Source organism: Buteo buteo, unplaced genomic scaffold (genome assembly GCF_964188355.1).
Source record: "Buteo buteo unplaced genomic scaffold, bButBut1.hap1.1 HAP1_SCAFFOLD_76, whole genome shotgun sequence".
Taxonomy (NCBI): Eukaryota; Metazoa; Chordata; class Aves; order Accipitriformes; family Accipitridae; genus Buteo; species Buteo buteo.
This window is the reverse complement of record NW_027439240.1, coordinates 224,157-234,936: the sequence shown is the minus strand read 5'-3', so window position 1 is coordinate 234,936 and position 10,780 is coordinate 224,157. Positions and strand designations below refer to the sequence as shown.

Here is a 10,780-nt window from a genome sequence, read left to right as displayed (position 1 = left end):
GAAATCCCCTTCCAAAATGGGAATGAGAGTTTGAGCTGAAGCTCCATGGCTAAACAAAGTCCTGGTAGTAAAGAAGTCCTGCTTTGAGGACTGCCCAATGCCTGTCCTTGACCACCCTTCTCTGCCCGACGTACGTCACGTGAATCTGGTACCATAATAAACTCTGAGCATTTGTTTTGCAGCTGTGCAAGGCTTCCAGGTCTGTCTTTGTAAGCATGCAGATCACCCCCAGTCCTTGACATGGACTACGGTACCCCCACCACACACAGAGGACAAACGTATTTTTAAATCCAGATGGTGGTATACCTCTCCAACCACGTGAGTCTCAAATGTCCGTGCAGCACTCCTGTGGGTATACAAGGCTGTTCCCGGGTCTGTGCTTAGTTGCTTGGCTTACCGAAGTTGCTAGCCCAGTCTTCCTTGCAGGTTTTCAGAAGAAACTGTACATGGGCAGGGAGTTGTGTATAGGAAAAGACACTAAAAACATTGCACAGGCTCGTAGAAGTACACGGGTGAGTATCGTTACATCTGCCTCCATATTAGAGGGATCAGCACTGTAAAAATACCTGCAGTCAGCAAATATTCACGTTGCATTTATGAGCATTTTCATTCCAGTACACACATTATGAAACAATATTATCGTGGTAGGAAGGCTAGGTAGGTATTCCAGTTAAGAAGACTGCTTTGCTGCTATATTAATACCTTATATTATAGTGCAATAATCCTGTGCTCTACAGAGTCTCAGACTGGTTCATTGGAGCGGGGCGGGGGGGAAGTGTATGGCTTTAAACAGCTTGCAGTATTGGGTCAAAAAAGGCACAGATGTTGCAGCAAATCCTTGAAACAACATAAACTCACTGTGCTCATCTGAGCCTATCCAAAAAAGTATTCACCGTGGCCAGACCAAGGGTTCTGTGCTGTGCCTGGCTAATTCAACAGCAGGGCACCCTGTTTGGGAGAACCACTAATCCTCAAACGTAGCATTAAAGAAGATGAGACCAAGGCTACAGAGACTTTTGTGAAACTGAGCATAAGAAAAGAATCATACCTTCCTGAGCCTCAAAAGAATTTCTGCGAAATCTTAGATATTTCTGCGATGACTTCAGGAGATAATCTTACAGCAAGTGACTCCTAACAGAGTTTTCAGATGCCTTTAGGAATAAGGAAGGACTTTAGTAATCTCTCACCCTCATATGCAGTCTCGAGAAAGCATATGCCTGAGAAACAGAGGAAAACCAGAGTGAGGAGATGGGGAAGTCGAGAACGTTATTCGCAGTGGCTGCTCTCATTTGACCAGATCAAGACTGGCACAGTGTTAGCAGAGGTATGGAATAGATGTGAAAGCCTCAGACGTTTCTGCCCAGCGGGTAACACTGTGGGATGTAAACGGTAAGGCTGCGTGCATTTTTTTCGCAACACGGTAAAAAGTGGAAGTTAAAAATACCAAATCCATCAGACCGAAAAGATTTCCATCCTACTCAAGTGGTGAGAGGAAAAAATCCTCTCAGGAGATTGAAAGAGAGGTACTCCATAAACACGCACATCTGTGGTTCCCAAGCCCATCATTCAAAACTTCTGTCATCAGTTTGTTTTCTCCCATGGGTCTTCTCCAATTCAGTAGCTGTCACTCCAGTGAAAACCGCAACGCAAAGCTGACATTTATTGAAGGTGGGCAGGGCCCTGTGAAGTCTACTGTGGCACTGCAGACAAATCTAAACATCATCTTTACTCACAAATTTCCATTCAGTTCAGTGAAAGCAGAATTGCCTCTGAGGTGTGGGAATAATAAAGAGAAAATTCTTCTTTCGGTTGCACTTAAGAACAGGCTTGCAGAGGCACTGGTGGGAAGCCTGCTGGAAACCAAGGGGCCGTGTGGAAGTCAAGGAAAGCAGAATATGCTTTCCACCACCTAGAAAAGGAGCATCTGGATGGGGGAGGAGGAGCAAGCAAGAGAGGAGGAGCTGAGACTTTGCCAGAAGAAATAGGAGACCCCTGTGGTGCTGACCGCCCAGGAGTGCTCCGGGATGTCACGGGGAGGCTGGCACGCTGGTTCGAAGCACAGACCGCTTTCCCCTGCTCCTTTTCCACGCGGGCACCAGGACACGGTAAAGCAAAACCCGGGCAAGGTCAAGCAGGACTTGAGTGGCACGAGTGAAAGGGACAGGTGCCCCAGTGATCTTCTCTTCTGTCCTGCCAGTCAGAGGTAGGGGTGTGTAACCGAAAAAGCTGGTCGAAGAAACTCTCTGAGGCTCAATTTTGGAGTTTTAGAAAGCAGGCATTCTTTATTGCAGCGCTGGATGCACAGGGGATTGTTCTGCCTATCGTGCATACCGTTACCTACAGCAAGGCAAGCTTATATTGTTCTAATCGTATACTTATTTATGTTATCCTTGACATAGTGTCCGCCCTTTGGGCCTGCGCAGTGTGGCTCATCTCTTTTTCCTAGTTAGCTGGCCTCGGCAGGTTTTAATGGCTGGATGCACCAATGTCTGTCCCAACGGCAGGTGGGGGACAGGGCCCTGCCCTTTGTGAGACCCCCAGCCCCTGGAGTGGCGGCTGGAAGATGGGTAGGTCAAAGGACCCTGATGGGAGCCCTGCAGGGCCTCATCCATTGGACCGACGGGCACCTTCCCTTGTCACACAGAGCATCTCATGGGCTGGAAAAGGGATGCTCTGGAGAGCTTCTGGCAAATCTCTGGAGAAGAGCTTCTCCCTGCCCCTCTCCCAGGGGCTTTCTCGGCTCTGGTGCCCTTCCCAAGGACAGCCCCACAGGCGGGTGCAGCCAGCATGGCAGGAAAGAACAGGCAGCAGCCACAGCGGTCAGCACGGCGGGAAAGCCAAGGATAAAGCCTTATCACCCAAGTGTGATAAAGCCTTAATAACCAAGCGTGCTGCTTCTTGGACAGGAGTATTCCTGCCTAAGCTCACCACACATTGCATTTCCCTGTGGCTTTCAGCAGGATATGAATGGCTCTTCAGTGCCGGTGGTCGCTCCCCTCTTTCAGTGAAAATAGCAGATTTTCTTCCTGTTGGACCCGCCTCAGTTCCAGTCTCTTGGGGGTTGAAAGCTGGCACAGCATGGGTGCCAGAGACGTTGCCACAGCTTGGCTAGAGTCCACAAGGAGGAGTCTGTCTTTAGCCACGATGGTCATTTCCAGGGAAAACAGCTTGTGGTATTGACCAGGACCCTACGTGGACAACAGAAGAGCAGGGATGCGGATGTTTGCCACAAGTCCAGTGGAGCAGGCTGCTCAAACACAGCCCACGGTGACTTTCTGTGCTGCTGGGCCTGTGGGGACAAAGGATTAAGCCTGAATTACCTGCATGAAATAGAGCTATCGCTAGCCTCATGCAACGGCACCCAGGAGCTGGTCCTGAAAACCACCAATCCAGGACACAGAAAGCTTTTAACCGCTGTGGCTATTCTGGAATAGACTGTGCCGTGTGCATCCATTTCTATTAACAACCCTTCTCCTGCAGCCGCAAAGGAGTTTGAGATCTTGCTGATGGCTAAAGGGGGTTGGTGGCCTGGGATGGTGGCTGAGGCTTGGGGCTTGCATTGCCTGTGACCAGCTATGAGCACAGAGTGACAGAGGAAAGACTTTCCCTGGGGAAGAGGCACCAGGGAGCGGTTGAGGTGGAGGAAAGCTTCGCTCTGGTTTTGGCTGTAGGTGGAAAGCTCTGGATCAGCACGAAATTCTACGTCTCCTGTAGCATGGCACAGGTACCGAGTCTTCTGTTGGTACCAAGTAGAGGCAAAATGTCAGGCAAAGTGGCTCATTGAATGGGAATGATCTAGGGAAATTTACTTGGCTGTTACAAGCCCCATTGCTCTACAAGTTGAATCTTTTTTCTCTAGTCCTTTCTTTTTCGGAAAGGGGTGGCGGGAGGGGCATGGATAGATGGAAGGTAATTTATCTTCATACCTGCAAAAACACGCATTGTAGCAGTCAAGGCAGAATAGGCCTTTCTCACGTACCTTTTCTTTTCTGAACATGGTGAGTTCAATCTGCTGATCAATAGCCCACTGAGATCAATAGACACCTTGGATTTTGACCCTTTGGCTCAAGAGCTAGATGCAACCTCCTGTCATTGGTGTTTGCACGACTAATGCGGTAATCTGCGATCTTCTCCCTAATAATCTAGGCTACATACTACCTAACGCTCTGTGCGAGAGTACAACCCAATCCAATGTTACATGCAACATCAGCACTGTGAAGAGCTGTGACATTCAAATGAAAAAGGAGACATTTTGAACACCTTGTAATAGCTTGCAGGAATACAAAGGGGAAGCACTGTGTAAATAATACCCAAACCAATATGGATTTTTCCCCTAAATTTCTGAATCTCCTGTGACAAGTGATGGCCTATCAAAGTGCATGTCTGCCCCCCCTGCGCCGCACCACGCGGGACCTGTTCACATTCCCTGGTCTGGGAGATGGGGCAGAGCAGACCCTCCGGCAGCTTGCAGGTGGCACAGAACTGGGAGGAGAGGCTCCTGCGCCGGAGGGTCCTGCTGTCAAGCCGGGGGATCTTGACCGGCTGGAGAAAGGGGCTGACGGGAACCTCCTGTAGTTCCCCAAGGGGAAGAGCAAAGTCCTGGAGACCTGGGGACGAAGAATCCCTTGCGCCAGTAAATGCTGGGGGACACCCAGCTGGAAAGCAGCTGTGCAGACACCTGGGGTGATGGTGGACGCCAAGTGGAGCGATTTCGAGCCAGAAAAGTGCCCCTGGGGCAAAGGCGGCTCCCTGCCTCCTGGGCTGCAGGAGGCAAAGCGTTGGCAAGAGGTGGAGGGAGACGGTCCTTCCCCTCTGCTGGGTCCGTCCAGCCCGCCCGGGGCTCCCCAGTGCCAGGCAGAGACGGCCATACTGGAGAGAACTCTCACCCACTGGGTGGGTGCCCCTCCCACTTTCCGTTGGGCTCAGAATGTTGGTCGTTGGGCTTAGAATGTTGGTCGTTGGGCTCAGAATGTTGGTCGTTGGGCTCGGAATGTTGGTCAGTTGGAGCCCAGAACCACCAGAGACAGCAGCACGGAGCTGTGCTGGCACGCAGGAGCGCTGGGAGGAGGCAGGATCTGGCCAAGCAGCACCTCGCCGGCACCGGCACCTCGCCTCCCATCCCCGCTGTCGCCGACTGGCCCGCGTCCTTGGTCCACGGCAAGGGTCCTCCTCTCCCGGGCAGGATGGGCCAGGCCAACTGCTGCTGCGGCTCCAGGTGAGCTCTCCCTGTGCCTCGGGGGCACGGCCGGGACCCGCGGTGGCAGCGGCCTTTCTCATGCCCGCCGCTCTCTGCTCTGCAGGGAGGCTCTCACCGATGCCGAGGCGGTGCTGAGCGCGGACGTGCGGCTGACCCGGGGCCGCAAGAGGAGCGAGAGACGCCTTCTCCTCCTCCAGGAGGAACTGGTGATCGCCAAGTTGCAGTAAGACCCTCAGAGCCCAGCTGCCTTTCCCCCAGCCCTGGCCCTGGCCCCGGGGCAGGGACACCCCGGCACCAGCCCCAGGCCCCGGCACCTTGGTGGGTGCTGGAGGCGCCCATCGCTGTCCGTCCGTCCGTCCCAAGGGCAGGTGGGGGACTGGGCTCTGCCCGGGGGGACCCCGAGGAGGACACCCCCAGCTCACCGCCTGCCTCTCCTCTCTGCTCTCTGCAGACGCGGCACCAGCCTGCGCCCACAGCTCCGCCTGGCCCTGGACCAGCTGTGGGTGCTGAGCGGCGGAAAGGAGGCGGCGGGGGACGAGGAAGAGGAGGAAGGCGGCGATGAGGACAGGACCTCCATCCTCCTCGTCTGGCCCAGCGGCTCCTGCGTCGCCACTTTCGGGTGAGTGCCACGGCCGGGCGGGAGACGTTCCCAAGCACACCCGCACCATCGTGAGAACGGCCTCTGCCCTGCGTGCAGAGCCTGGGCAAGGAGCGAGCAGCACGCCGGCAGGGAGGGATGGGGGCATGGGCAGGTCCCGCATCCCCTTTGGGTCCCCAGAAGGGGAGGGCGAAAGCAGCTGCTCTGGCAGGACATGAGGAGCCAGGGCTCGGGCAGCGCCTCTGTCCTGCCCCACGGGGCTTCGTCCCGCTCCGGCGTCCTTCCTTCCTTCCCCACGGGGCTTCATCCCGCTCCAGCGTCCTTCCTTCCCCACGGGGCTTCGTCCCTCTCCGGTGTCCTTCCCCACGGGGCAGGGCTGCGCAGGCACCCGCCTCTGCCCACGGGCTGGGAGCAGCAGGGCCTGCAGGGCCTGACGCTGGTTCTCCTCTCTTTCTGCAGCTCCCGGGCGCTGAAGGAGCTGTGGGTGGGCACGCTGCTGGGGTAAGCCGCGGGGATGCTGCAGGTGCAGCTGGACGGGGGAACGCAGCTCCTCAGCTGGGGAGAGGTGCCCCCGTGGCTGCCGGCAGCTCTCGCTCGGGCAGAGCTGCCGCAGGAGGGAGAAGAGGCGGCTTGGGGCTCAGCCAGCTCTCTCCCTGTCCCTTCCCGGTGCACAGGACACCAGAAGGAGCCAAGAGAGCCCGGGTGACGCCTGTCCCATCCATCAGGCTCCTGGAGAAGGAGCTGGGCCGCCGCCACGCCGTGAGTGCCTGCCCGGTCTGGGCTCTGCCCCCGAGCCCTGGTCCTCCCGCCGAGCGAGCGGCAGAGGCATCGCTGCTCACCTGCCTCCGCTCCTTCTCTCTTGCCCAGTGGAGGACATTAAGCGCCGGGAGCCTGGAGAGGCTGATGGAGGGCCAGGCCGAGGTGAGAAGGGCTGCCTTTCGCCCGCCTCTGGCTGTGCCGGCACGTGCGGCCAGTGGGGTGAGGGATGGAGGGAAGGGTGGTGCCGCTCGGGGAGCGGAGAGGGTTGGGGAGCCGCCGGGAATGCCGGCACATCCTGGCCGGCGGTGCTGGGGGGAAACCTGCCCCGCGGGGCAGAGAGCCCGGGAGGGCAGAGGGTCCCGGCTCTGCCACGCTCAGGCTGCCGGTGCCGGCTGGCAGCTCGCCGGCGGCCCTTTGCGCCGCGGGGCTGCTCTCTGAGCGCAGCCTGGTTCTTGCAGGCTGGTCCCAAGCAAGGGCCTCCGACGGTCCCGCCGAGCAGCGGAGGGGGACTTTGCCACGCACCGGGTGAGTTTCGGGAAGAACGGTAAGCTCCTGCAAGCGCTGGAGCTGTGCTCACTTGTCCCTCGAGTGTCGCCATGCAGGTTGGGCAGCCCGAGGCAGGATGTCACCTCCAGGAGGAAGGAAGGAAGGACGGACACCCGCTGGGCAGCGGCCGCTGGACGTGGTTCTGCGGGGACACGGAGCCTCTGCTGCTGCCCACAGCTTGGAGGAGGACAGGGCGAGGGCTGGGCCAGGCTCTCCTCTCCTGGTGGCGTGCCGGCTCTCAGGAGCCTCCCAACTGGAGCTGCTGAGCTGGAGCTCGGAGGTCCAGCTGCTGGCTCCCTGCCCGTCCTGCTGCACCGCTCAGCACCACGCTGCGGGCAGGGCAGGCCCCGGGAGCGCTGGCCTGGCGGTCTCCGTTGACGGGCTCTTGCTCGGCTTTCCTTTGCAGCAGGAGGGAGCAGCAGCAGGAGGAGGAAGAGGAGGGGGCTGCCCTGGCCCTTTGCTCATCGGAGGACCCCGGCCGCTGCCCAGGCGCCAGGGCAGGTGGGCTCTGGCTGCAGCAGGGCGCTCTTTGGCCAGCCCCTGGCAGCCCTCTGTGGGGAGGACGGCTCCCTGCCCCGGCCCATCCAGGTAAGCCAGCCTGGCCGGGGGGGTCCCCAGCCCTCCAGATGCTCCCTAGAGGCGGTAGGAGCCCTCCCTCCGGCTGCTCCACAGGGGACACGGGCGTCCCCAGGAGCTCCGGGGATGGCGGCTTGGGCTCTTCACCCCCAGCAAGGAGCCCGCTCTGGGGCAGTGCTCTGGCCACCGCTGTCGGAAGGCAGCTCCTCAGCCAAGCAACTGTCCTCCTGCCTCTCCTGCAGGAGCTGCTGGCTGTCCTGCGCCGGGAAGGACCGTCGACGGAGGGGATATTCCGCAAAGCTGCCAGCGGGACGGAACTTCGGGAGCTGCGGGAGGCCCTGGACCGCGACGCCGATGTCGACCTGGGCAACCAGCCTGCACTCCTGCTGGCCGCCGTCTTGAAGGTGAGCGCTTCTGACCTGCGGCTGGAGGAGCTCCTGGCCGGCCTGGAAACTTCAAAGGCTCACCCAGAGCCCTTGGCATTGCAGGACTTCCTCCGAAGCATCCCCGACAAGCTGCTGGTGACCCACCTCTACGAGGACTGGATGGCAGCCATGGAGAGGACCAGCAAGGAGGAGAAGGTCTCCGAGCTGAAAGCGTAAGTGCGGGCAGCAGCCTGCCTGTTGAGCAGGAGCCCTGGCCGCTGGCTGAGAGCACCTGGAAAGCTGGGCAACTCAGCCGCTGGCTCCCCCCTGCCTTGGACAACAGGCCTGGGCAAAATCTGCTTTGTCAACCTAGTGTCCCTGTTCCCTCAGGGTGGCCGAGAAGTTGCCTGCAGCCAACCTCTTCCTCCTCAAGCGGCTGCTGTCCCTCCTCCAGCACATCGGCCGCAACGCAGCCACCAGCAGGATGAGCTGCAGCAACCTGGCCATCTGCCTTGGGCCAAACCTGCTGAGCCCACCCGACGAGGACCTGCTCCCGCTCCAGGCCATGCTGGAGGTGACCGAGAAGGTGCGCTGTGTTGGCAAGCCGGCTGCAGCCTTGCCGGCCCATCCGAGCTTGGCTGCTCAGAGGTCCCTGGCTGCCCCCTCCCTTGAGCAAATGCCGGTGGGGTGGCTGCCTGCAAAGGCAGCCCCGCAGCCACAGCCATCTGTGCAGAGGCAAGGGTCGGGAGTGGGAAAGGCTGCTTGGGACAACTTCAGGCAGCTGGGTTGAGAGCAAGGGTTTGATGTGTGCAGGTGAACACGCTGGCGCTGTTTATGATTGAAAATTGCGGCGACATTGTTGGGGAGGAGGTGGCTGGCCGCTCCTGTCCATCAGCTGGGGAGTCGCCAGCCCCCATGGACGGAGCCACAGGTATGAGGAGGAACTGAGGGCTGTCCCAGGCTGGGGCTCGGGATACCAGAAACCTCAACGTCAAGAAGAAAACCGGTGTAGGGCTTGGGGTGGGTTTTGCTTTAGGTGTGCTACTTCCAAGGCGTCACTGCTGCACATGGTTTTGCTTTCTAGACCTGCCTTTGGAAGAGCAAAGTGGCCCTGCAGGCAGAGGAGACCAGGGCCACCAGGCAGAAGCCATTCTGCATGCATCCCCCTCTCTGGGTGTCCTCAAAGGAGCTGGGGGAGACATGGTGGCGGAGTCCAAAACGACAGAGGTATGTCAGCTCTGCTCCACAAGCACCGTGACAGTGTCTCTCGGGTAGGAGGGTAGTTTCTGAGGAGGCCAAGTAGCTGCTGGGCCTCCTCCGGCCAGCCGATGGCTTGTGTGTTTGGGGTTCCTCCTCCTCCCCCACGGAGTCATACGTTGTATGGAAAACTGGAAAGGTCCTTTCTCAAATGCATTAAGCATGTGCTTAATCCAACCAAATACCTACAAAAAGACAGCGGGGAGTAGCTGTCAACTTGAGAGGGCTTTTGCTCGGATCCTACTTCATCACAGTTTCATCAAGTCTGTTTTGGGGCAGGTGGACTGTGCAAAATGTGGATGGATGATGCAAAGCAGCATCTTCCCCAGAGAGCTAAGGTGGTAATTTGGCAAGCAGTCCCTTACTACTCCAGGCCGTCCCTTGCCACCCCTGAACTCCAACAATTCTGGTTTAGGCACCTCCAGCTTTGCCTCCAGCCACCCTCGAGAGCACGGCAGAGCCCCTGCTACGCCCGCAACAACTGGGCAGCCTTTCAGAGGAAAGAAGGTAAAACGAGTCACTTTGGGTTAAAATCAGAACTGTCTCCGCTGGATCGTGGCCTTACCTATCTAAGCACACTGTGGGATGGAAAGGTTTGCAGGCTCTCCTCGGGACAAGGAAAAGAGAAGGAACCGAAGGAGGAAACAGGCCTGGGGAGATGAAAGCTGTGCAGAAAAAAAGAAGAGGAAGAGAGAAAACGTATTGGGGGATCGCAAACGGAAAAGATGCAGGAAGGTCCGGCAGGTCGAGAAGCCCAGGTGTGTACCAGGCTCTGCTGCTGCGCAGGGTCTGGCAAGAACCCCGTGGCCGCTCCCCAGGGGCTCCCCATCGAGCCCTGCTGCGTGGCACAGGGGCCCTGTGCATCTCTGCGCGCGCACAGCTCTCTAAGGGCATTCCCCGTGGGGATAAGGCGCCAGAGCCCTCCCCTCGGCAATGCCAGCCGTAGCTCGCTCTCTTCTGGGCTATGAGCAATTCCTCGTCAACGGTGTTCCCCAGAGAGAGGGCAACCAAACCCTGCCTCTTCCTGCCGCTGTGCATTCAGCAGCGCTCTCTGACTCTGTCCTTGTAGGTGCCGTTTTCCTGTTACTGGCTGAACCCCTGTGAGCCCTGGGCCCGCCCCCCACCGCAGTTAATGTTCTCAATAAAACGGTTTTTCTCTCTTCTGACTGTGTCCGCCATCGGCTGTTCTGGAGCGGGCAGCTGCTGTTTGGGGATGACCCCTCGGGGAGGAGTTTGGGATCGTGCCTTGTCCCAGCATCCTTGCCGGCGGGCACGAGGGCTGAGTTCAGGTGCTTTAGGAGTGAAAGCAAGGCACAGAGTTGCACAGGAGGGTGGAGGTCGGAAGGGACCCGTGGAGCTGCAACTGGTTACCCAGCTCCTGCTCAGATTTTGGCTAATGCTCATCTTGTGCTAAGGCCTGCCGTATGCTTGGAGCCGTGCCATTATCTCCGGTAGAGGGCAACATGTAGGTACAGCAGGTTG

The 10,780-nt window shown here is 58.2% G+C and overlaps 1 protein-coding gene across 1 annotated transcript; it reads left to right on the top strand.

The window, feature by feature from the left end:
• The first annotated feature begins 5,755 nt into the window (after window positions 1-5,755).
• LOC142027873 (T-cell activation Rho GTPase-activating protein-like) lies at window positions 5,756-10,325 on the top strand. Its single transcript, XM_075022070.1, has 7 exons — window positions 5,756-5,866; window positions 7,590-7,688; window positions 7,919-8,080; window positions 8,165-8,274; window positions 8,432-8,627; window positions 9,126-9,268; window positions 9,714-10,325. The coding sequence occupies exons 1-7, from the start codon at window positions 5,756-5,758 to the stop codon at window positions 9,958-9,960; spliced, it is 1,068 nt and encodes a 355-aa protein (XP_074878171.1). The 3' UTR covers window positions 9,961-10,325.
• The last annotated feature ends 455 nt before the right edge of the window (window positions 10,326-10,780 follow it).